Source organism: Ciconia boyciana, chromosome 12 (genome assembly GCF_034638445.1).
Source record: "Ciconia boyciana chromosome 12, ASM3463844v1, whole genome shotgun sequence".
Taxonomy (NCBI): domain Eukaryota; kingdom Metazoa; phylum Chordata; class Aves; order Ciconiiformes; family Ciconiidae; genus Ciconia; species Ciconia boyciana.
In genome coordinates, this window is record NC_132945.1 from 18,186,756 (window position 1) to 18,214,188 (window position 27,433).

Here is a 27,433-nt window from a genome sequence, read left to right on the forward strand (position 1 = left end):
GTAAATATCGCAATCTAGCAAATACTCGCAGATTTCTTGAGCTGGAAATTGCTGCTTGTGTTGCTCCACGGAGTCACCTCACATGTAAAGTGAATAGCTTGATGAATACTTCACTTTCTTCAGGGTTATTGGAGGAAGTGAAAATATTTTGGTATCTGCTTCTGGAAATAATGCTGGACAATTGTCTTTTTCTCTGCAAAATGGTCTTTTCCCTTCTATTTAAACTTAAGGAAATTGATTCTTGGGGAAGTCAGGTGAAGGTATGTTGATATCATTAAAATTCTCAATTTATAGTATACAGTTTTTCACTTATCAGAGTCAAAAAAACTCCCTAATGTGTTCTTTTGGGGGGTTCAAGGGGACTAACTGATTGCAGTTCTAAAATGTGTATACTCAGTTGGGCTGTAATACAGAATTAAATATAGAAATACTGTAATGTTAAGAATGATTAAACCTTCGTTGCTGTAGAATGTTACTTGTAGTCTGTAATCATCATACAGTTAATAACATCGTTATATGGTCTGATAGAGAATGGCATACAATTATTTTGCTTGGAAAGAAGAGATTAGTATTTGTAGTATACGCTACAGAGAAACCTGGTGACATTCTGTTAGGCCTAAACTGGTAAGATGTCCTTTGTGGATTGGCTTTTTTTGTGGTCAGCGTAAAATGCCAGAATTATTTCCTTAACTATGTCCTAGGTGTAAAGAGTTTTATGCATTTGTTTGTGAGAAAGCTGTGTGAACAACAATTTTGATGAAGTACTTTCTATTCCTCTGTATCGCTGCTACGAGGGTGAAAAGGCTTCTTTAGAGCTTGTCACTGGTATGCGTTTACTCTGTGCAAATTCAGTGCTAAGACTTGATATCTAATTTTTAACACTTAGTTAATGCTTTCTTATTATTATCAATACACATGGATGTTAATTGGAGATAATTCCCTGAGAGACTTATGCAGAGTTCTGTAAATTGAGTGGTATCTCTGGTTCTTGTTAAAGCTTTTTTAGTTTCTCAGATGGTATTTGTGTTTTTTTTATTTTATTTTGCTGTTGAAACAGCTGTGACTTTGCCATTCTTGTGCTTTAGTCCTTCAAATGCTCTAGTTGTGTTCTTAGACCTTCCCTTACCATGTAAGTTAGGTTCACAAGTAGCTAATTACTGCTTGTTCTGTGGTCCATCATCAGTCTTCTCTGACCTTTTTTAAAGGTTCTGTGTTGCTGTCTGGCTCCTTCTCTGCTGGTCTACTGTTCTTACCTTTGTTCCTTCCCTGCAGCTAAGACTTGCAGAAGAGGAATTTTACTAGTTTGTGGCCTAGCAAGTGTATCTCGCTATGATCAGCTGCAAGAAGTGCTTATATATCTTTCTGGGTTTTTTTCTTCTGCCTTGTTTTCTTAGTGGGCTGTGTATTATACCAGATTCTGTGGTTCTAGAGTAGTTTTTACGCTTAGCATATAAAGTCTTAAGTTAATTCACATAGTAATAAAATTTATGTTCTGTAATTAATTTTTTTGGCAGGCATCTGTTTCACAGTAATGAATTGGTAGCAGTTCCTAAAATGTCTGTTGACTGTCTAGAGAATTGTAGGAAAGCTGGCATTTTAAAATGTTTCTCATAACTGAAAGAAGTGGGCAGCTTTATATTAACCCATCTTTTCTCAGAAAAACTTCCCAAACTTCCAACTGATTATATATATAAAATCCCAGCTGAAGTATCTATCTATCTATCTATATAAAAACAAACAAACAAACAAAAAAGGTGGATTGTTTTTCTGTTGACCTCTGAATTTAAAGGGTAATTACTTTCTCTTAATCTCAAAAACACCCTGAAATTAAAAATAATACGCTAAGGGTAGAGATAGTAGTTGTGTTTCTTTAAAAACAAACAAACAAACAAAACCCCCAAACCAAAACAAATAACAAGCCCAGCTTGACATGGTGTTATCTATTATCGCTATTGTCTCTTCAACTCTTAACAGCAGTTGAAAACTGTGGCTCTGATTGCAGGTTCATTTTAGGTTGCTTGCAAGACTAAATTCATAGCATTTAATGATCTAGGATTTTCATACCCTAGGGCAAGCTTATAGTAAGTGGAGGTCAAGCTGAACAACTGCCAGACCTAATTTACACTCTGATAAAAATGTTCTTGTCTAACAATTAGATTGAATGTTAATACCTCTTTCCCTAACTCTTGCTAAAATTTGGTTTATATTGTTTCAAGACCAAGGCATTCTGATGCCAAGAAAGCATCCTCTGAATGGAACATTAGTCTCACCTTTCGAGTTTATGAAATTGCACAGGATCAGGTATACATATTAATGACGCCTAGCATGCTTGTTGTGGAGGGGATAGGAGACTTACTCCAAATATAATGTTTTCTTAATATATTCACTCTTCTTAATATGATGTCCACAGAAAGCAGCAGTCAATGATGCTGAAACAGGGGGAAGAAAAATTCTTGGAAAGATATAACCCCTTAGACTATTTACGTTTGCAGTCTTCCAAGACAGATCTGAATAATCAATTGATTTATTAGTAACCTATGTTTTGCCATCTATGTAATAGATCATGACCAAAATAGTGAGAGGTTTCTCATATAGGTTAGGTAAGGAATTAAACCTTACTCTGAAACATTAAAACTGATTATGCTTAGTTGTATATGGGCAAACAAAAGTAAAGGAAAGATGGTAAATATATTTCAGTCAAAGCATTGTGTTATTACAACTAAACACCGTGTGTAGCTATTTCGTCAGGTGATGTTAACTTCCAGTGACATGCCTGTATAGGAATTTTATGTAAATTTTAGAAAATTTTGAGTGTAAACCTGTTTGAAAAGGTATTATACTTGTAATCCTGATTAGCAGTACAACAGCTTGAGAATTCTGTATTGCTGATTTATTGTAAGAGCAATTCTAAACGTTAAGTGGCTTTTGAGTAAGCAGAACACAAAGTTGGAGGTTTGCATTAGTAACGTAAAGAGATTAATATAACATAGCTTATTGCTGATCCAGTGTTCTTATGAAATCAGTGCCTGGGGCATTAAAATCATGACTTGAAAAAATTTGTTACTTGATGATACTTAAGTATACTAGGTTATTTTTTAATATAAAGGTATTTTAAATGTGCATGAATCCTAATCCAGTTACTTAATTTTTAGTCTCTTCCCTTTTCCCATAATGAATAGCCAGTCCTGTGATAACAAACTATATGCAATTGAAGTTTTTTTTTTTTAAGTACACCTTGGTTTCAGGAGCTGTGAACTTGCTGTAAGTAGTAAATGATCTTGCAGAATCTTACCAGGTGAAAACCTTTTTATTTGCCATTAGATGTTATGATTTGATGTTAGAATCCTGAGTGGTGAACACAAGCTATTGATAAAAATAATTTATGAGAACAAAATCTGTTAGCTGTAAGCAAGAGTGGAGTCTGCAGAGTTCAACACAGGAGTAATAAATAATTATATAATCGATGGCTAACTGATTAAGTCAAAGAAACACTGCTCTTGAATAAGTAGCTAGGGCAACCGAATAACTTAATATGGGGAATTCAACTAGATTTAGTTTTGTATTTCAGAAATTTAAATATGTGGTTTAGAGAAAGTGTATTAACTTATTTCAGTATTGCATCGTTGTACAATGTAAAATGGGAGTAGAAAGATCAAAGCAATCTGAAAGAGGTATTGCCTATTTTAAATAATCCCTTTTCTGTCCAACTGTTTAAAGCAGTTGGAATTATTATTTACTGAGAGAAGTCAGAAAAACTAAAGCAGGACTGAAAAAGCCCTGTACACTTAACAGTATGTTGTGGTCTCAAGTGTTGAGTTACCCATTTCTGATTTGAGTGCAGGGAGATGGGGGATATGTATTTGGTACAAAACAGAGGAAGAGAAACCTGTGCTAAGAGTAGGAATGCAGTTAATTATGAAACCACAACAATTGTTGGGGAAGACGTGGTGACAGATACAGAACTTGCCATCTAGCAATTCTTGTTTTAATAATTAGAGGTAATTTCAAACTGATAAGTCAAATATGATCATCAGCTGAAAACCACAAGAAGATAATACAGTTCAGATAATAAATCAAAAGCTGAAACTATAGTGAGTGACTGAAGCATTTTTCCATGCAATTGTTGGACAACTATAGGTTTTGATAGTTGTCCCCTGGTGACTTTTGCTGTGGCAGTTGAGTTTGCCATCCCTCTGTTGGAGGTTATCACCCATGTAACGGAAGTTAGCAAAATGGGATTTGTCAGCTCTTTAGTCCTCCCTATTTGCAGTTCAGAATATCAGCTTTAATTGACAGTGAAGATGAGCTGTCATTAATAGATCTGACTGTAAACCAGAGCATATGAAACGTGAAAATTTGTTCTCTTTTGGTGTGGTGGTGGTGGTGGTGTTTTTCAATGGAATGGTAATATTTGATCTAGTTAGGATTCCTCCCCTGGGTAGCAGCCTGTTAAGAGTCCTAGGAACGGGTTATTCAGCGGTAAATTTATCTGAATTTGCCACACAAAATCACAAGTATTAAACTTCTGTGTGAATTAAAATGTAGCTGCTGTAAATAGTCAACACTGCAACAAAATGTTATTTTACATTCTATACGTACTTACCAACTAACTTTGAGCAGAGAAAAATGGTTTTTGGTATGCCTTGTATTGAAGGAGCTAGTAAACTGTGACAACTAAAAGGATGTTCTTTTTGTGTTTAAGATACAGTAAAAACAATAGCTTGAATTCTTCAATTATGCCCAAGACTGCATTTTTGTCTCAGTTGTAAGGAAGAAAAAGAAAAACACCCCAGATTTAGCATGTGAATCTTGTTTCATCTGCTGGAGGTAAGGGTATTAGAAAGTGATTGGTACCTTGGAGTCCTCAAAATCTGCTGCAATTTTTATGTGATCCCATGAGTATGGGGCAGTTCTCTGAATTCGGCTAACTGATGCTATAGGGTACACCCTGTTCCAGAATGCCTCTCTTGGAGTGGGGGAAGGGGGAGGAATCATAGCACATGTAGCTTGTTTAAGAGACATCTGGCACTACTGCTCCTTTTTTCTTTTTTTTTTTCTTTCTCCTTTTAAAAGGAAAATACAGGAAAAAGGATGAAAATAACTACCTTATCTCAACAGCTTCTACTGTGTTGCTGAGCTAATAAGTGCGATAGTTGTAGTTTTAGAAATATTTTCTATGTATTGAACGTTGCTCAAGTAAAATATTTACCACAAATTATGACACTTGCATAATGCAACCAGTAAATTTTCAACAAAATACAAATTTATCTGTAGGCTATAACTGCCTTTTGAAGGAGGAGGGAGCTACTAGCTTTATTTACATGATAGATTTACTTAAGAACAAACATGTAAGGGTATGCTTTCAGTATTTTTTTCTTTTTAGATTAAATGAAGAAACCTAAGGTTTAATTTTGCTTGATTTAACAAGCTGTATGTTTCGTGTATTAGATCTGTGTGGAATGTATGCTCCTGTATCCCTATGGTGTCTAATGCACAGTATTTGAGAGACTTATAAAGGAAGATAATCTCAAAAGGACAAGTCTCACTAACCTTTGCTTCCCAATACTTTATACACATCAAGAGTTTCTCAGTATTTGTCAGCTTACTTAGTAAAATGAGTTTGGTCTCTTAAAAAAATGGATTTTTATACTTTTTCTTCATGTTAGCTTTCATAAAACAGGCATAGTATGTTATATCTCTCCCAGTTGGGGTAATTTGTTACCTGCCACAAGTAAGCAATTACAGAGTTGAAAGCACTTATTGATTTGAATAATGTCAATATTTTTGCAAGTTCCTAGGACATGTACAAGTGGCCACGCTGGTTTCCTCTGGATGCTTAATGAATGTCAATAGCTAACTCTAGGTCTCCATACATGAGGCTTCAGCACCTCTCCCACAAAATTCTTTTAAGAGGACTCGGTTTTAGGAAGAATAAAGAAAAAGAAAGAGAGGGTGATTTTTAGACTTGGTGATGATAATATGTATTTTTTTTTTTTCATCTGGTAATGAATTCATTAATGGATTATTAGCATTCTGCATTGTGGGTATATTCAGTTCTCTAAATTGTGTGGGGGAAAGCTGTGCACATCACAACTGCTGTTTCATATAAAATTAGTATTCAGTGCTGCAAATCTCTGAACAAACCAATTGGGATTTTAGCCCAAATGTTATGAGGGAGAACAAGAACAAAATGTTGGGTATTAAAAATCTTCAAGTTATGACTGAGGATGTATGGAGCACAGATGTTCTGAGGTTGGCAGAATTGCAGAGATAACTTTTTAATGAAAGATAACAAGGTTTTTATCTTTATTTCTTCTGTTTTAGAGGTGAAGCCAGCTTTTGCATACATGAGTAGTTGCTTGAATTTTATTTTGTAAGGATGGTTATTTAGATTGATTGTTGAAAGAACCGTAATCCACTTACGAAAGGCTTAGGTTTTTAGTTGTCATACTGCTTGGTTTGGATGCAGCACAATATTTATTTCTTTTTTCTTAAATATTCCTTTTCCTTTCTGATGGCATAGATTTTTCATTTGAGCCAGAGAAGGATGGACGACTGCTCTTGATTGTTTACACAAACACCAAGGTAATGGCAGTATTTGGAGCTTCACTATAAATAAGAGTCTTGTACTGCTGTTGTGAGACTGGTAATGACGGTAGTCATCCGACTGAGAGGGTGACAGGAGAGCGCGCTGCCTTGGGGTGCAGAGCAGCTGCATTCCTGCAGGTGGCCCATGGGGAACCCGAGACAGTGATGCCCTTTCTATAGTCCAGGCCTGTTACAAAAAAAGCTGGGCTGGTGCAGGAGAAGAAAGCAGGTTGGAATGGGGCATGAAGCATTCTTACACACCAAGCACCCGCATTTCTTCCCCCCCCCTTTTTTTTTTTTTAAATTATTTTAAAGATCCAGTTGAGACTAATGCAGTTTGACTTGTGCTTGTGTTCTGTTCTGTTTGTTTCTGTGCTGGACTTAGTCTCTTCAGTTATCGTCTGGAAGCAGTTCAACCATTTTTATGTAGTGTGAAGCTTCATCTTGTAAACTCTGGTGGATCTCAGCTGACAAAACACGGAACTGAGCTGGTTCTCCTTTTCTTATCTGAGAAGGCTTGGGATCGTAGTGCAGAGGAGTACAGTGGGCTCTTGAAAGGACTATCGAAGGTGCACTGTGACCTGAGCTGACTCTGGGAGATGTGCTTGAGAGATTTGACTTTCCACTCTTTAGTCGGTTTTAGTAGTTTTGTTTTATGGGGTTTTCCCTTATTGCAGTCATCTAATATTGACTGTATCTTATAGTAGCAGCTGATGCTATTGCAGTATGTACTGTTTAGTACCCCCTTCAGAAGTTATAATCAAATGCAGTTGTTCTTAGAAATGCCCAGGCAAAGTTTTGGGCACAAAGCCCTGGTGACCTGGACTTTCCAAAGGGGAATATCTATATGGTAGGAGGGGAAGCTGAGGCTCCTATAAAGCAAGGCAACTTGCAGGCTTACATTGATCAGTGGAAGAACAAAAAATAACACTTGCCAGATGGGATACCTTGTTGGTTGGAAAACCCTGCCTCTGCCATGTGTACTGAAGTAATTCATCGCTGTTGGCTGCACATTTGAACAATGCTAATTCTGTTCTAGGCTTTTACTGTGTAGCTGGTTACCTCCTTGCTGTGGATAGTGTGCGTGCATCTTCATCCCTAGCTTTTACAAGAGCCAAAATTTTGAGGGGGTGTGCAAAGGACTACATTTTTGAAAAATCAGTGTGCAAAGGGGCATATTGATCTATTCTCTAGTTTAGTTTGGAAATTTAGGGCATTTAGGCAGCTGGGAGGTGTGCTTGCCTTGTATCATAAATGAACTAATACTTTTTTGGCTTGTTTAAGTAGGTGTATGTGGCGCTTTTTTTAATTTTTAAATCTTGGTTGTCATCTGACTTGGCTTTTATTCCTCCTAAGAGCCTCATTTTCCACGCAGTCAGACTGCAACATCTGGAAGCCATCTCTTATTTGGCAGGGAAAGATGTGACAGACACAATGAGGTGTAACTTCTACTTTTGTTATCTTACCTTTGCCTTTTAAAAAAGACATCCAAAACCAAACCTTCTTAAAGATGTATGGGAACTTCAGGTATGTTTTAGCAAAACTCAGCAATACGGTTGGGCCAAATAGTTAAAGAGTAATATAAGTATTTTTCACTTAAATAAGGGTAATAGTTGCACTTATTGTACAGTTGATATAATTTTTCAGTATTTTGTAATGCTTATATCAAGTGTTTTAAACCCACATTTTACTGGACAGTGTAAATTACTAAATACCAATATAAAAACCTCATATGATTCAGACTGTAACAGTATATTTCAAAATAGTATTTAACTTATTGCGTTAAAGATATCGATATTATTAGTGGTACTTTAATGAGTAATCCTATGACTGTGAAGCACTGTATCACACTCTCTTCCTTCCATAATAGTTGTTCCACATGTTTATTTAATAAAAACAGCAGAAGTCCAAAAAATACTTCTAATGAGAGGGGGACTATTTGATGGTGAAGTTGAGGTTGGCAGAGTTATTAGGGTGGTACAGAGGTCCTTGTATGTTATTCACTTTCAAGTCTCAGCATGGGGTAAAGTCTCAACCTTCACTTTAGGTTTTAGGCTGACTTTTTTCATGTGCCTTTTAAATATTCTCCCCTCAGCCTGTTTAAGCTTTTGCTTTCACAACTGTGAAAGCAAATTTTGCTTTGTATTTACTGATGTATGCATTACCTCTGGGGACCTATGTTTTCCATGTGCTTGTCTGTTTCCTGTCTGGTCGTCATCTCAGGTTCTGGCAGTCACCATCAGCTGTTAGCTGGGCTTCTCGTCTGGAGGCTGGTAAGAAGTAAATGGTTATGTAGGTATATGTGCAAGTCTGCTATGTAATGAAAATGTAGGAAATGCGTGTGAAAAAGGAGTGAGGAGAATGCTTTGAGAAGGAGACAGCTAAGACTGGGCAGGTGCCTGATGAATTTACAGGTAGAACATGCTGTCTCCCTCTGACGCGTGGGTCGCCGGCGAGGTGCTTGCCTGCAGGGCTGTCTCTCCCCTCGCAGGTAGCCAGGTGCATGAGTAGCAGCCCAGTGGGTGTCTGGGCCGTACTGCCTGCTTTGTCCCACCGCAGCCACGGAACAGCAGAGTGTTGGCTGTGGCCCCTCCCAAGGGAAGGGGAGGAATATTAGTAGTAGCTGTGCAAGGACTCCACAAGTTTGCCACTTCTCTTCAATATATCGGGTCCTGTGTCACAGCAGGGCTCTGCCACTGCTGCTGATGCACTGACGTTGGCAAAAGCTCGTCATTGGCTTTGTTGTAAAGGGGTAGAGTTCAGCTGCCTCGGATACTGCATCTAGTGACTTGTGTGGCTGCAGGATGAGTTGATTCAGCTGGCTGATCCAATGGAGAGCTAATCATGGGGGGAGAAAATGGTTTTGTTTTCATAATTTGCTTGCTGCTGGTTCATTTGAGCGCTAGAAGGGAGCAGAAACTTTCCTGTGTGTTTGGGGAGTGGGAAAGAAGACCAGACTACTGCTTTCAGCAGCAGCCCACAGTGTCAGAAAAGCATGTTCTGAGATGGTTCTTTCCCACTTAATCAGCAGACTTGTTGCATGAACTAAAGAGCAAATATTATAAAAACTGAATAAAGAGCAGGCCAGGGAATAAAAATGGTAGTGTGATGGCATAATATAAACAGCCACCGTAACATTGCTTTTCCATTTTTTGAAAGATGAAGAGAAAGAGAGATGTGTGGACGGAAGTGGTGTGGAGGGGGTGTAAGAGCTGGAAATTCAGAAGAAAATAAATAGTGAAGAAAGAGACGGAAAAGATAAGACCTGTGTAAATTAGGTCATTTAGGTTCTTTGTTGGAGTGTTAACTGTTCAGTGACTTTGGCACTATGGACTGTTATTGTGTATACATGTCTCTTGGTAAGCATGGAAGAATGTAGATTGATGATGTCTAGTTCAGGTCTTCTTGTAAAGGAATTACGAGACTAATTTTGTTAAGCAAACAGCACAAAAATAACCAAGCATCTAAAGGTATTAATTGCATTATTGTTCAGTTTAGTCTTGATTATGCTATCGTAATATGATCAAAACTGCTGATATGGTTATAACTAAATCATGTTAAAGTACAGTTGTTACAATACAGAATGCTACTTGAAGTATGTTTTCTGTGTTTTACTCAAATTACAGAATTGCTTTAAAGCTTGTTGGCACCTGAAATACTAGGTTGTGTAATATTAGTAGAAATAACACACATAGAAGTAACACACTCTTTCAGGCCTGTAGGGAATGTCATGCAGTTGCTCAAATTCTTGCTTAAAAATATGCTTATGAAGGTGAATGCAAGAGTAATATGAAGAAGCATACTTATTTTGGGGGAAAAAGACCCAGACAACCAAACCTTATTTTATAAAACAAAAGTTTTTAGACATAGTCTAGTCTCTCAGAAAAGGAGTGAGGGGCATAATGTAGTTGACAACAGCTTTCTCTTCTAAAATAGTTAAGGGAAAATATTGGACATACTTCTAATCCTTTGTTTAAATTTTATCTGACGAGCATTTTAACTGTTGCTGCTGCATAATTGGTTCTGAAGCATCAGCATCTCTCATTCATGGATAGATAAATAATTCAGGGATGAACTTTAGCCACACACTTCAGCATCACAATTTTAGAAGTTCTGATTTTCTGAATTAAGAAAGTGAGGTTCTTGATTTTACAGTTGATTAACTGAATTACAGGGAAAAGTCAATACATCTCTGAACAGCTGTCCTGCATTTTCAAAATCTTTGTCCTGGCCCCGTAGCCATTTTTAAACTTTGCATCTCTGCTTTCCCAGAAAAATGATAACTGCTTCACTGGTTTGCCTTGTAAAACTTCCAGATAATAGACACCAAGCAACAACAACAACAAAAGTGCATGTGCAGGGAACCCACCCCAAACCAAAACCCACCTACCTGAAACACCTTGCTGTGAGCTTGTTAAGTAATACTCTAGTTACTGAATTTACACAAGTGTATGTAACACAAGCTCCTGGGACAGATCTTGTGATTCTTTATATCTTGTGTGTGTGTGTGTGTATGCATATTCTTTTAACAAAGACTGCTCGCTGAATTGTATTAATGTTTGTTTAGCCTATCTGTGCATGTAATAGAAATCGTGAGACGACAGGTAGCACTCAGCAGCTGCTGATCGCATATGTGTTGTTGTGTGAATTGTGCTGGTGAATTTTCTCAACTTTTGCCAGATCTCAGCATTTGGCCAGTATATTTGAGTTAATCACAACCATACCTAAATTAATTATTCATGCATTAGGGAAAAATAACCTTTTAGAATTCAAATCTGTTTTTCAGTGAAGATGCATTTGAGTTCTTCATAGTGTTTCATGCTTAGCTCTTGCTTTTATCAGTCAAATTATTTAAAATGGAACCTCCTCTTACATTTAGAGGCAGCAACGTTATGTGATTAGTGTGTTCGTGGACTACTTCTGTTGTTCCAGTGGTTTTCTAGTTCATTAACATTTTGTTAGCAAAATTTTAAATGGCAAAGCACAATAAAGGGATACATTATTTCTGCTGTTAAAATGTATTTTTAAATTCTTCTGCTTACTTTTTGAAAACTAAATACTCAGAGTAGTTGTACTACAGCAGCTGTATGCATTTCTATCTTTGGAAGAGTCATTGAATCAAAACGTATATGCATTTATTTCAGAAAAGACACAAGAATTTTCTGGTGTCTTTATGTAATCTAAATATAAATCTAAAGGAAAAGCGCTACAATATTATTGCATTTTTAGCAATCTATTATAAAGTTTATTGCACAGAAATAACTAGGTCAACCTCTGGATGACCTGTCTTTTGGAGTTTCTTCAGTTAGCTTTAGGCTAGAGCTCCACCTTGTGATCTTTCAGCAGGATACATTTTCTTTTTATAGTTAATAATTTAATTATGATTTCACAAAGTTGAGTGACTTCAGAAAGTTTTCACAGACTTGAGAGATTTCAGTATGTGCTTGGGAAAGTTAAAGTTGGAATTCTGTGAACACACAAAAAAAGAAACTGAAGAGCAGCTGCGTTTTATGATGCACTTCAATTTAGATTTAACTTATTAAAATAATCTGCTTATTAGAGCACATTTAATAGATAACATAGACTTTCACTGTTTGGAATGGCATCTGCGAGAATTTCACTTTCCTCTTTTCAGACTACACTGTGATGAACTTGGTATATTTTAGAAGTTCTGCTAGGATACTTATATGGACCATTTCCCTTTCTCATTGACTTCCTAAACTGAGTCCTTTGAATGAGTCATCAAGTACATGCATAAAGATGTGGCTGGCAGTAGTCCTGACTTTCCAGAAGGCACTTACTGAGATCAAAGATAATGGGGAATGACCAATGCCAGTCTTTTCCCATAGCAAAACAAGAGAACATCAAATAAAATCGGAAAGTGATAAATTCAAAGCAAAGAACGTGCCTCTTGGTAGTATGGAGTTTGGCTGTGGGAGTTCTTGTGTGGAATACCATCGCTGATGAATATTGAGTTCAAAAAGTAATTTGAAATATTAATGGAAAAATATTGATAAAAGGTTATAAAATACAGGGACAGCCTCTCTGGCTGAAAAAATCCCTGAGTTATTTCTGGATGCTGGGAAGGTATTCAGGGAAAACATCACCAGTAAGAACAGAGCAAATGTGTTCTTCTTTGGGCAGCTTCTGTTGGCCACTGCCAGAGAGGACATGCTGGGCTAGGCTGACCCTGCTGGTTGAGAATCAAAAGTCTGTGTCGTATTCTGGATGTATGTAAATCTTGTAAAATTGTCCTTTACTGGGACAAATGCAAGGGGTTTTTTGTCACTGCTGGAGTTTGAGCTTGACGCTGGCGATCCCTTACAGTCTTACCTCATGTATTCTTGCAAGGCGTTCATCTGTAGCTACTGTTTTCCATAATACCGGTATATAGCAGTACTCATGCGGGCCAAGTTTCTTCTTCCTTCAAGAAAAACAATTCTTGAAACGTAAATCTTAGTGGCTTAATGCTTCAGCATCTAGCAAGAACTTGATATTTCTCTCCCATTTTATAAGGTGATTCTGACCAAACAAGGCCATGTGTTCTTTCATGTTTTGTTGTTTGTACTAAGATGAACAGTTCTTACAAGAAGTTCAAGTTGATATAAACTGCAGCGAGCTATTTTTGTCAGTGATTCAACTCATTTGATGTAGAAAATATATACTTTAATCATTTACCCATCCTTTTTCATAGTTTTGTTACTTATTTTTGTCCTTAAAATATTTCTGTGACTGTAAGAAACTTTATTGAGAATTTTTTGCAAAATTTGATAGGACAATAGATTTGCTTTTCATAAAGGGAACTAAAAATGTGTTAATTCTGTGAACAAGTGGTTAACTTGCTTTGTTTCTCAGTACTTTCAAATTTTATGGAATAGGTAATTTTAGTATTGTAAATAGGTACTATTAATGAGCCACAATACAAAATTTGCATGTAAGCATCCTGATTGTCACTTTAATAGATGTGTTGCTTCTCAACATTGAAAACTGTAAACTAGAAAAAGTCAAAAAACAACATGTTGATAGACAGGCTGAACTTGAAACTGAGCAGTGTGGTTTTTGAAGTTTGCATCTTTGCTTTGCACTGGGGCTGAATCACAAGTATGGCCCCAAAAAGGACTTGTGTGGCTGGATCTCTTTCTTGTTCATTTTTTCCCTGTTATCTCTTCTCCCCGTGCCTTCTTTCCCCCCCCACCTCTGAGCAGGTGCTAGCCTGATGACCAAGGCACTAAAGTGTGCTGTGGTATTTTTCCAAGTTCAAGTTGCTGACAGGAATCAGAGCTGACAGGAAACAGAGCAAGTCTTAAAAAAATAAAAAATAAATAAATAATATAAAAAAATCAAAAGTGTAGCGCATTTTGATAAGTTGCCAACTGTGCATATAGTTTTGCAGACAGCCTGGATGGTATAATAGCTCCTTGTCACCAAAGAAGGGAGCTTTACTCTTCCCTGCCCTGTTCATGGCTACGCAGTCTTGTGTTTTCCATGCATTGGCTCCGGATACCTGCTCTCGAACCAGTTTAACTTGATAATCCAGGGGAAAAAAATTCTTCAGGTATATTTTGCCCATTTTATTGGGGAATTGAATCAGGTGATACTGAATGGCAGAGCCGACAAAGATAAATGGCTGGGGAAGGGAAGTTACCCTGCCTGTGAATGATTGTTTGCTGAAGAGAGTGTATAAATGGAGCAGGAGAGGATGAAACGCACCAGTCACGTGCCCGTGTGGCTTTAGAGAAGGGAGGAGTGGGGTGACAAAGATTGCTGCCATTCTGTAGCAGCAATGTTTTTGATGCTTTTTATCTTCTACTATGTTTTGGATGGAACATGCTTTAGTAGTTGCAGACTATCTTGAGATTCACCAGCCTATCTCAAACTTCCTCTCTTTTTGCCACTATTTATTTTCACTCTGGTTCTCTGCTTTTATGTAATTGTGTGAAATGTGAAGAAAGAGAACATAATAAGTCCAGGGTTTATGGTTTCTCTCGGTTCTCTAAATTCTGGAAGCTACAGTGGCCCCTAGCATTCAGAATAAGCACTTGCAGGAAAAAAAAGTACGGCATCTGTCTACATACTCAATTGAAATGCAGTCTCTGAAGCATAGCTACCAGACATTAAGCAACATGTGCTTAGCATGCTAAAATTAAATCTTTCTCTCAAATACCTATCGCTCCAGCAAGCTGTAGAGTCAGCAGACTTTGACTCTGAAGGTTTTTCTCATTGCTATTGTATCTTTAAAATACCTGAGCATCATGCTTTCTTAATTTAACTGTAGAAAAGTTAGCCTGGGGCAGACAATGGGCATAGAAAACTTTAGCCTGCATGGTTAAATCTCATGTTTGAAGTATCCAGTGAGGTTTTTTCCCCGTAAACATAGGAAAACTAGATAAATAACAAAATTTATGAATAGGTGGCAATATTACAATTAAATTGAAAAGCATGTATTTTACAATCTTATGATTTCTTGATAAAACGCTATGCTGTTTCTGATGTGTTTTCTTTATAACATGTGGATAGTATTATCTTCTGTGATATTCTTAGAGTTTTGTCAAATGCCTGAGATGTTAAAATGGTTGTAAGCCTGGTTTATCAACTCTGGAAGACAGGGAGTTCTGAAACAGCTGGCTAGGTTGTAAGAACTTGTTATAAGAGCTTATCTTTGTGGAAAATGTCATGGAAGTTTACAAATCACAGAGTTGGTATACATAATGTCCTTAAATGTACACATACTGTGCTTTAAATTTAACATCAAATCTGGTTTTGGTTTGGTTAACCAGAAATATGCTAGTGTTGGCAAGCCTGGGCTCTGCTGTGCATGGTGTTACAGTTCAAACTTAAATCTAGTAGAGATTTAGAAATGAAAGCTATTACTTGCAAGGTGTTAATGAAAACCATTCCAGTTTGCTCATCCTATTTAGAAAGTGTTTTTTTTGCCAAATGTTTTTGTATTTTATTTTACTGTGATGCTTTTAAGATTTGTGGAGGTACTTTGTAGTAAGATCATGGGAGGAGTGAAAAATACAAAATCTTTAAATAGGAAAAAGCTTGGTTGGAAACAGAGGGTGGCGTGATCTAAATTTTCTGTATTTCCAACTTTTTTACCCCTTCATATGTGGAAAAATTTTCACTGTATTTTATTTATTTATTTTATTATAGAAGTTGTCCACCACAAAGGAAGAAAGAAAAGTAAGCTTGTACTTCAGACTGGTTTTTGAATATCTTTCTAATACAGTGGTGTTCCAGAAGATGATAAAGAAATGATAGCAGCTCCAGAAATACCAACTGATTTTACTCTCCTTCAGTAAGTATTTTAAGAACTTGAAGTTTCGTTTTTAAATGTATTGGCTCTTTTTAGTGTTAATACATATGGTTGTTTTTCTCGTGGAAACAAGGAAACAAAATGAGGGAATAGGGTTCTAGATTTTTTCCTGTTGACGTTGATAAAGCATTGTCTGAATTCTTTCTTGAGTATCCAGTGGTAATTAAAATAAGTATTTTAGAAGTGCTTAGTTATTTAAATCAATTTTTAAACTTTACTAGTAGGAAGCTATTGTGACAGACACTTTTTTTAATTTATGTTATATACTTCTCAGGATTTTGTCTCTCAAAATGAAATATTTGAATGAGAAACTGTTTGATTAGGAATACCAAAAAAGAGCTTCTTTCATTAAAGCCTCTTTATATAGAGAGAGGGAGTAGTTGAGGTATTTACCCTTAATAACCGGGGCAGGTTGCCTAATATTTAAAATACCTAATGCCAAATGCTTTAGTTAAAGCCAAAGTCTTAGGTTCCCTCAGGCATCAGTTTCTTGGTGTTTTTGACATCATTTTATTAGCTCACTAATCTTCCTGCAGTTTTGAAGAAACAGACATTTGAATTTCCAAGATTTAAAATCGGATATAGATTACATTTTGGACAGGGAAATAAAGTTGTTATTTTAAGCAGACCAAAAGAATCCAGTTCCTCACCTTGTCATTGTCAAGAAATTGGCATGAATACATTTCAACAGACTATTGAAATGGATTAAATTGGTATAAAATCTAAAAAGATACAAAGATGTGGTTTTGTATCAATGAGGTTGTTTGTGTGTGGGGTTTTTTCCTTTTGATGACAAATAAAGGTAAATTGGAAGATGGTTTAATATGGAATACTGTTTTTACAGCTGTTTATAATGGTTTTTTACTCTATTGGTACAATTCATTGCTTAGTGAAATGTTTGGAATTTGTGTTCTGTTTTTTCCTGTGAAAATAAGAACACCTAGGAAGTTTTGACTAAGAAATTTTTCTCACCTTTTTCTTTCTCACACCCCCAGGTTGGAGACTCTTTCAGTCCCTGTCAGAGTACATAGTCAACAAAACCAGAAGCAAAATACATGTTAAAAGGCAGAAAGCTCCTTTCAGACACTTGCAATAGTCAGTGACCTTAAGTTGCTGGATTGTTGCAGAATGTTATAAATAAATACATAGGAATGGGTCTCCTGGGCCCCCTGGTCATCTTTATGATTGCATTGTTAAATTGAATCAGGAAATACGTATCAGAAATTTGTGATAGCAGCTGGAATTCATCGTACTGCATGTATGTGTTTAAACAAGATCCAGTTGCATTAACTTGTATTCTACAGGAAATGTAGAAATTGAGAATATATAAGCTAAGCATTCTTTAATAATTCAGGTGATTTCACATCCTCCCCCACCCCCCCAATCAATGTTGGCAATAAAGGATTTGTATATCAATGCAGCATATTTTAATGATGTAGAAAGTTAAACAAATGAAAAAGTTTGTATATTGTTTAAGATCTTTTTATCTTATAAGCTTAAACAAAACTACAGGCTGTCTCTTTGATGGAGAAACTTCACCAAAACTTCTTTTCTGTACCTTTCAACATAAGTGTTTACCTCTTAACTACTTACTTAGTTTCTAATAGCATGAAGAGATCTGCTGAGACACTTTGGTTATGAGGGAAGGTGGTGGTTTCTTTTTTTGCTGTTGGGTTTTTTCCTTTCTTTTTATTTTGTTTTGTTCAAGTATTTGTGGTAGATATTTATAGTGCTCTTTGCTTTTTGAGATGGCGTAATGTTTGTCATGTGCCAAAAGCAAGGTTCCCAACCTGTTGCTATTTTCTACCCACCCTCACATCTTTTAACCCTGCTGTATGGCTTTCTTGGCAGGTAAATTGTTGGGAGGAGGCAGGGCAGGGTGTGAGTGTGAGGATATGCTCTGATCTGTTCCTTGACAGTAGACTTAAGCAGAAGAAAAAAGCAGTTTCACTGTTAGAGTTGACTTACTGGCCTGAGAGCATAATGTGGCTTTATGTAGTATATTTAAGAATGTTTTTAATGAAATGTGTCAATGGTTTGTCTTTTTATCCTTGCAGGGAGTCTGAAACACACTTCTCTTCTGATACAGACTTTGAGGATATTGAAGGAAAAAACCAAAAACAAGGCAAAGGAAAAGTATGTTCAGTTTACAGGGATACTGAAACGCTTCTCCTGTTACGAACTGAAGAGTTCAACACTTGCTTTGAAGCTGAATGAGCTAGGAATATTTTCTGAAAATGCGAGTGTTCTGTGAAGAGAGTTCATATTTGTATTTGCATTGAAATGCTTCATCTTGAGTATTTGCATGATATTTCCTAAGTGCTGTGAAGGCATAAGGGAAGTGGGGGAGAAGAAGATTAGCTTTGATTTTATTAGTCTCTCTGCATGTGTTCCATGCTTTACTTAAATTTGGTGCTAATACAGTCTCTTTTGGTTAGTGTCATTAATTCTGACTCTCTTTTAATTTGAAAAGTGAACAGAAACCAATAATTCAATTAAAAGGTTTTTTTTTTTAATAGGTCGCAGATGGGAGGTTACGCTACCCAAGTTGGGAGGTCCAAACCCAGTTAATAGCCCTTCTCCCCCTCATCAGACAGGTGTCCTCCCCACCCGGGTGGCTCCTGCCCTCTTGCTAGCTTGGCACCCACCACACGCGGCTCCCTCGCTGCCGTGGCGCAGGCAGGCTGCTGCATGCCGGCTGGCCTGGGCTGTGACTGCCTTGCTGGGCACCCCATGTACCTGTACCGGTAGAGTGCGCCCAGTTCTTAAGAGGTGGTGATAAATAGTTCTGTACAACAGTCATTTAATTTCTGTTTAAATTTTTTTTCTTTCTCCTTTCTGTAAGCTATACTTGATTTGGGGAATCAAATACAAAGACACCTGTCTGCTCTTCCTCGCCCCAACTTGCCAACGTGTGCTCAAATTAAAAAACAAAAGGTTAATGAATTGCAGAGGAGACTTAGTGATGTGTGTTAAGGGAGTTGCCGTAGCTGTTTTCAATAAAATCTCTACAATCTGTTTTACAATTTAAACACGAGAAAAATCTTTGTGTCATACAATGTCACTAATTGCATTTTTAGTTGCTAGAAGATTTTAAATGAGGGAAGGAGGAAATGCAACCTGTAGAATTCTCATTGGTCTATTTATCAGTCAGGATCAGCTATTATTCTCAACTTTGGATTTTAAATCTGGTTCCTGAAAACAAAAGGCCTTGTGTGTAGTTGTCATGTATGAATAGTAATTTGTTGTTGGTGGATTTTTTTTTTTTTATTACTACATAATACCCAGTTAAAACTTCTTGTGTGTGTATGATTGCAGACCTGTAAAAAAGGGAAAAAAGGACCAGCAGAGAAGGGGAAAAGTGGAAACGGAGGAGGGAAACCTGGTGGTCCAAATCGGATGAATGGACATCACCAACAGAATGGTGTGGAAAACATGATGCTGTTTGAAGTAGTTAAAATGGGCAAGAGTGCTATGCAGGTAAGACTTGGGATAGATATCTCTATGACTTGGATGAATATACAAATTAAATATAACAATATTTTCCTGTACATATGATTTAATAAAATGAAGCCTAAAGTAATTTTTTTCCCCTTCAGTTTGTAGTTTTTAGTTCCAGATTAAGATTTAAAAAAAAGTGGTTGTGCATTGTTAATGTTTGAATTTGAATGAACTGATTTTTCATTTTTAAATGTTAGGCATGAATAGTCATATATATAATGAAGAAATTCAAACTGTGAATCAAAGTGAATTTTCAGTATCTTGAATGAAGAAAGGTTATTTTAGATTACATGACTTTAAAGTCCTTTTTGTGTGTCTGTAACTAAATACAAATGTGGGTTATGCCTATGGCTGTCATAGAACTTAACAAGAAGTCTGTAGTTTGTAGATGCTTCCAGAGCTTAGATTATCTGGAAAGGAATAATTCCTTCTCTTCTCTCACCCAAATAAAATCACTGGCTGCAACTTAAGGGCTACTCTTTAAATTTCCTTGAAGTTGACTTGGGTAATGTATATTGCAGCACTCTAATTGGGTGGAATTTGGGTCAGGAAATTTTAACCTGTCAGAAGTCTCTGCATTAGGCACTGTCTCCACTGTATTTACTAATAGGACTGAAGTCAGTCTATTAAGAAATTTGGCACTTTTTTTTTTTTAAAATTCAGTTAAATCAGTAAAGTATTTGCTTGACTGTGTGAATCTTCCAGTGCAGAGGGGGTTAAAGTGTAAGCCTGTCAGCCATGAAGCCTTCCCGCTGACTCACTCATGTGACTCCTCAGCAGCATTGAAGAAAGACTATCTTTGGGATTGAAAATCTAGAGTTTACAGCTTCTGTGATACGCATGCAGGAAGCTGGGTCTATATGCAGTCCTCTTGAGATTTGCAGGCTCCTGCATTAGAGCTGGGAACCTTGAAGCCTGAATTCCTTGGCAGAAATTTATTTCAGACTTTTTAAAAAAGAACAGACTACTTTGATGTATTTGCACAGAGAAATTGTGATACTTCCGTCATTTGTTTTGTTCCGCTGTATTTCAAAGCGGGTGGAAAAACTATACTTTTCTAACTGTTGCTGTGTGTGCTACATTTTCAGCCAATTATTAGCAGTTGTATCTTCATGACATTTTAACTGTTTAAATTGATACATGGTCAAAATTTTTTGCTTTCCAAGAGCAAAATGGACCTTTGCCAGGCCTGATTACTCTGTTGAATTGGGGAATTGGTACCTGGGTAATAGAGTGAATCTTAGTCGATACTTTTTGTCAAAATTAAGGAAGAAAAAAATTCTCAAAGTATTTCTAAAGTAAAGTCCACTTCAGCACTCAGTGTAAAAAGTTTTCTCCATGGCCTTCAGTGCTTGCTTACCTGAAAAGATGTTGATAATAATTTTTATTGTATTTTATTTGAAATTCTGTTCCATAACTTCTTCTGAGCTAGTGTCTGTTCTCTGGCAAAAATAGATGGTTCATGCACCGAGACAAAATGTTTTGGGAAACTACTGTTTTGCTGGAGGTTCTTTAAAATAAATTCTGAAAACAAGGCAGCCTAACTGAAATATGTCCTGTTCCTAGCATTATCCTGTTCTTGCACAGTGACCTTCTTTACAAGCCTAATTTAAGATGTTTCCTAGATGATTTCCCCCCCTCCCCACAGATCAGTCAAATCAGTACTAGTTTGTAGGTTCTGCTTCTGGGAATACTATGACAGCTTCACTGTGAGTTTTTCCTTCTTTTTGTCTTGCTGACGAAAGTTGTGCATCATACTATAAACAAACTTAAATTTAGGGAAGAGAGATTTAGCTGTATCTCTGTTCAGAAATTTTTCTGCATGACAATATGTTTTTTGTGCTCATGGCATTATTGCCTGTGAGAGTAAGCACCGAGAAGAGTACAGACTGGAAGCACTGGAGATGCTGCGTAGTTCAGTTGTCTTTTGGAAGTTCTGAACTACTTCATCATCTCTCTTTATTTAGAATGACTAGATTTAAGGTCAGATTATCAACATATTTAAAAACTCAAAACTGAGAGCTTGATACTAAAGTGAGTCTCTTGTGCCTGTGTTAGTAAGTTAATTGTATGATGTATGTTTTTATGGCTTCTGCAGTAGACAGTTTGTACTATACACGTGGATAGTTTAAACATAATTGCGTGTAAATTCTGTTTTCTCAAAACCATTATCACAGGTTTCCTATTAATTTGCTTTCCTTTAAGGTTCTTTAGTAAAATGCTCTTGTTGCGATTTGGTTTAGTGAACACAGAGTAATTAATGTCCATGCAGTGTAGGGCAGTGCTGTTCATCCTGTTATGGCTAATGTGCATGGAGCACAGTTCATCAAAGGGGCAACATTTTTGAAGAGTATAGGGAGTTGTAGCTGTTGGAACTGAATGCCTAGATAGTATCTTTAGAGAAGTGTCACTAGTTTGGGGGGAGGGGGAGAGAAAAACCTGCTTCTGTAAAATATACCAATTATTTTTGCATTCTTCCTCAAAAAAAGTTATTGTAGGACTATATGGTATTCCTGTGCTTTATGTTTGTGCTATATGCGCATAATTGATATTATGGCAGTAAAGGATCATTCAAACGTTTTGTTCTGTATTAATCAAAAAAACACAGAGTTCAAGTTATTTATGGAAGGAACAAGAATCACTTACTGGAAAGCAGTTAAATAACGCTGTCTTCAATTTATGAAAACTAAAAAGTGCCTTTATACTTGTTTCTTTTCAGTCTGTAGTGGATGACTGGATAGAGTCATACAAACATGACAGAGATATAGCACTTCTTGATCTCATTAACTTCTTTATTCAGTGTTCAGGCTGCAAAGGTAAGATACTGAAATGTTTACTTACCTGTTTAAGTAATACTATAGTATGATTCTCATTCTTTGCCTTTATACTACATATGCTGTAGGAGTGCTCCATCCCTGCAGCTAGTTTACATTATTAGGTTATTGTAGTTAAGCTAGTATTTCTGAACTTGTGAGCAGGAGATTTAGAAATACTATACTATATTTAAAAATGTAGATTAAGCCTTTTGTATTCACATCAGAGAGAATGCCATACTGGTACTTAACACTTACTTCATCTTCCTCTGCTGCCGATATTACTTCAGAAAACCATTTCTTTCTCTTAACATTGATAGTTTAGCTTGTTCAGTCTTGGAATTCTAGTTTGCATTTATCTACTTATTATTATTGAGTGTTTTAAGATTGTTTAATAGCCTTTGTAGAGATGCTTGATTTAAAAGATTTTATGGACAGCTTAATGGTAGCTTCATGGTGTCTACAGTAAGATTGTGTTTCCATATTTTCTTCTTTATTTTCTGTTTTTCTTTCCTCATTTTCACGTCCTCCATTCTTTTTCCTCTCACCTCCTTTTGAAGAGGAGAAGGTAACTTACCCCGCAGTGTCACTGCACTTGATAGAGTAGGACTGGATGTAATTTCTTCTGCTCAAGCGTTTCTCTGTCCTGATAAACTTTTAACGTGCATAAATCTCCAGAAAGCTAACAGCATTCCTCAGAGGTTATCTGCGCTTTCAAGAGCGGTGACCTTTTGATTATTGTTACCAGATAAAACTACAGAATCTTAATGCTTTCTGAGATGACCCTTGTCATGAATTTTGCAGTACAGTTGCAGTAAACTTTAGGAGATACATTTGTTTTTTGTATCACCATTTACACTCTAACAATTTGAGGCTAAGACAACTAGAAATTGCATGAAATCACTGTTTATTACAGTGCAGAAGATAATAAGTAGCAATAGAACTGTTCAAAATTGTCTTACACCATTTAGAATCTTGAGTCCTGAAAGGTCACTTCAGATTAGTGTAGTCTCTCGGCTGATGAAGAGGTCTGGCACAAGTGCCTTTGATGTCTGAATACAAGTGAATGAGTAAATTCTAGATGTGCGTGTACATGCACACAAACACACTTTTAAAAAAGAATAATAAAAACCCCCATATATATATATATATATATATATATATACACACACACATACACACATATAAATATATAAAGTATTGGTGCCCAGTGCTTGTTATACATGGATGCTAAAATAAAAAAATGTGTAACTTCCTAAAAAATACATGTATAACCTATAGGTTAGCTGAAAATTGATCATTTTTACATTGTAGCAGGAGGCATGTCATCTGCTATCTACCTACCTCTTTCATATTAAAAGTGCTAATAATCGAATATCTAAATTGTAGGAGTTGTTACAGCAGAGATGTTCCGACATATGCAGAATTCTGAAATAATCCGAAAAATGACTGAAGAATTTGATGAGGTAATTTAATTAAGTGCTGATAATGTATTGATATTAACTTTTTATGTTATTTGTCCTTACTGGATCACGTTGCTATAGGTTTCTTTCAAGGGTAAGGTCAGCTGCAAAAATGATAGGACGTTTATGAATTAAAATCTTGAACTCCCTTATTTCACTGAACTTGTAAGACTAAGAAGTAAAGCTCTGCATGTATATAACTTGTTTTATTAATGGTTTAAGAAATCCATACCAACTTTCAGTTTTTGAATAGTGGGAACTCCTACTACTGTGGGGCTGTGTGGGATGCCTCCCCATTCCTGCTGTGTATGTAAGGCCTTTAAGTCGTCTTTAACTGTTAAAAATGGCTGCTAAATTTATTTCTATGCATTCATTAATCTACAAATCGTGGGGATTTGGGTTTGATTATTCTCCAATTGAAGACTAATGCTTTGCCTTTCATGGGGATTATAGCTTTTTTTCCTTTAAATTGTCACTTTATGTTCCACTGAGTTTTGGGGTAGATGAGATATGGGGTTTTTTTGGGGTGGGTTTTTTTTGTGTTTTTGTTTTGTTTTGGGGTGTGTGGGTGGGTTTTGGGGGGTTGTTTTGTTTTTGGTGTTTTTTTGTTTGTTTGTGGGTTTATTTTTGAGTGGTATTCCTTTCACCCTGTGTTCCAAAGAATGTAAAGGTAGCTTTAAAACCTTCTTCCAAAATTTGTCGAATATGGAAATAATATCCCATTCCCCCACCCCCCCAATCCAAAAAACATTGGTAACTTTAACAGAGGGGAAAATGTAATACATTTTTGTTTAAAAGAATTTTAGTATTCCTTAGAACTATCTCAATGCATATATAGATTTGATTACTATAAGGCAATATTGTATGAAATTTATGAAGCTTCAGCTGGGACTGTTTGTTCAGTATTTTTTTTATCACGATGTTATGCTGACTCTTTCTTGTAACAGAATTCTAATGAACAACTCTCAGATTTCTAATCCTTTTTCATGGATACTTTCTTCATTTTCAACCTGTAATGTTGTTTAGCCTCTTAAAGAAGCTAACCACAGAAAGCACTGGTACAAATGATTGTCATTTTTTTTTTCCCCTGCCATTTTACAGTTATTTGTAAAGGTTCCCAAATCGGGAGAGGAACACACATTTGTTATGTTCAAGGTGTTATAGTAGGTCACTATGATTTCAGGAATTTTCAGTCTGATGTGTAAGCATCTCCCTGTAAAACTTTATTATGGTCCTGAACTGAGTGTTTCTAAACATGTCAACTAACTGTTCATGCTATGGTTCTTTTGTTCTAGTGTAACCTGAAGCAGATTTCTAAGGAGCATGAATTTTTTTTTTAAGGGAGTAGGACAGAAAGAAGAAATTTCAGTATATCTGGTTATGTGTGGTTTTTATGGTAGGACTTGTAGAATGTTGTCTCTGCATATAACAAGCCCAAGCTGCAAAGTAGGTGCATATTTGTAGAACCACGTTCTTCTGATGTATCGTTTTTATGGCATTGGAGATTTTTGCTTTAAAGTTGTACCCATCTCTTTTTAGTCTTTATTTAATAAAATAACTTTTAAGACATTTGAAAGAGTTTCCTGTTTCCCTTTTTGTTTTCTAATAGGATAGTGGAGATTATCCACTAACTATGGCTGGTCCCCAGTGGAAGAAGTTCAAATCCAGTTTTTGTGAGTTCATTGGAGTCCTCGTCCGACAATGTCAATATAGCATCATATATGATGAATATATGATGGATACTGTCATTTCACTGCTTACGGGGCTGTCAGACTCACAAGTCAGAGCATTTCGGCACACTAGCACACTGGCAGGTCAGTGAATTATAGTTATCTGTGTATTGCTTCCATTTTATGTTTTGTGTTGCACAGGGAAGAATTGTTCTGGTTGAACAACTTGATATTGGACATTCAACTCGTGTTTCATTGTGGATACAGTTTTCGTCTAATGCAACTTGTTTTGGTACAGCTTTCTTATCTTGTCTTTATTGGCTTTTCATTACTGAAAAACATAGCCATTATTTTAAAGCATTCTTTACCAGCTGTCTAGTACTTAATTTTGGTTATCTTTAAGTCTAGTAGAAAAAGTAAATAGAAGGAAACTTTCCAGTTGATTCTGCAAGTTTGTCTTTTGGTCATAATAAGGGTGTAGGTACCTGTTTAACCTCAAATACAGTTGAACGTGTTTATGCTCTGCATTAGGTCAAACAGGAATCGTATTTTAGATTGGATGCAATTTTTACTACAAATTTAAATTGTGCTGTACATTGAGGCCATGGCACAACATAGTTGAAAGTAGCATTTCCATTCATTGTATTGGAAATAATTTTAAAGAATGCTTCATCATTGATACAGTCACTAAATTTCTGTTACGGTTGTAAGTAATTGTCCTTTTTTTACGTGATGTTTTTTTTTTTCCAAATCTGTTAAAATACAAAGAAATCCCTTATGAGTTAAGTGTGGAGTGTTTTAAATAAATACGTAATTATATGGGAAAAGGATAAGCTGCTTGGATAAGGAAGTCCTAAGCCTGTGTTGACTAATGAAGAAGGGTCTCAGATGGCATTGTGCAGCAGTCCACTTACGTAAGGCTTATTATAGCAATTTTAGTCTGAACAAGGTGAATTTAGACTGCATGTGAAACTGAGTTTTTGCCACACTGGAAATAGTTCTTGTTAGCTTTACTGGAACTGGCTAATTTACAACTAGCTTCTTTTCTGACTATCTGATCAGTTGTTGTATTTCATCAATAATCTCTCTTGAATATACATGAGCACACTGTGTATTGGGCTGCTGCTGTGAGACTCCCACTAGCCAAGGCATGTATTATGGAGAGAGGAACAAAACCTTTTATTTCAGGAGAGTATACTGATTCTGCTGTATCATCAGTTTGACTGTTGTACCATACGACTAATACAAATTTTAGTTCTCAAAAAACCAAGTTTTTACTACTTTTTTTGAGCTGTGCCTGAATAAAAGTTGCAGAAGTTGCCCTGTTGCATGTTAATTTGTCACACAACAATTTTTATCAGCAGTCCGTTTGCATTTGTTCACATCAGTAGTCGATTCTGTTGATTTTGTGTAATTACTTGTGCATTTCATATGAGATTACAGTTTGTATTCTTGAAGATTGTGTTTTATATGGGATAGAGACAGCCAACAAAATCCTTGTATCCATATTTACTGTTATTTGCAGTAATTTTAGCTTCTATGATTAGCTCAGACTTGTTCTTTTCATCTTGATATCCTTGGAGATCAGTGTGTGATGATATTTTGATATATCTGCATGTCTTTATGCCTTACTCATCAACTTTATGCTACTGATACACGCTTAATAATGTTCTGTGTATGCTCTGCCATTGCAAGCCCTTTCATGCCTTGTTGTTATAAAAGTTCATAAGAAAAGCAAGTATACTATTGACCACCTCCTGGTTTCTGGAATAAGCATATTTGTCTGCACCCTTTTAAAAAGGGTTGATTCAGAAATAAAAGCACGCAAAAAATCCCACCCTAATGCATTTAACATTTTGGCCAGTTTTCTGCCTTCTAATTGGCTAATGTCTTTTTCTCTGCTTCTGCAGATAAAGGAATATTTAAAGAAAACTGCCCCTCATGAAAATTAAATTGAGAGGAAAAAAAATAGTGTGATACAGTGGTGTTGGTTGTCTAAGACACTTTCTTTTGAAGAAAGAAGCTTCTTGTATGTTTGAGGCTGAATGATTTGGTACTATCGGTCTACTAACTGATTCT

At 36.3% G+C, this 27,433-nt stretch overlaps 1 protein-coding gene across 5 annotated transcripts in view; it reads left to right on the top strand.

Annotated features, from left to right (window-relative positions):
• STAG2 (STAG2 cohesin complex component) overlaps positions 1-27,433 on the top strand; it is an 83,063-nt gene that overhangs the window by 22,721 nt on the left and 32,909 nt on the right. For all 5 annotated transcript variants that reach the window (XM_072876761.1, XM_072876763.1, XM_072876759.1 and 2 more), the window contains exons 2-7: positions 15,745-15,889; positions 17,965-18,043; positions 19,226-19,387; positions 22,128-22,224; positions 23,611-23,687; positions 25,294-25,498. In XM_072876761.1, coding sequence (XP_072732862.1) covers positions 15,846-15,889; positions 17,965-18,043; positions 19,226-19,387; positions 22,128-22,224; positions 23,611-23,687; positions 25,294-25,498 — 664 coding nt within the window. In that variant the 5' untranslated portion in view covers positions 15,745-15,845. The remainder of the gene's footprint in view (positions 1-15,744; positions 15,890-17,964; positions 18,044-19,225; positions 19,388-22,127; positions 22,225-23,610; positions 23,688-25,293; positions 25,499-27,433) is intronic.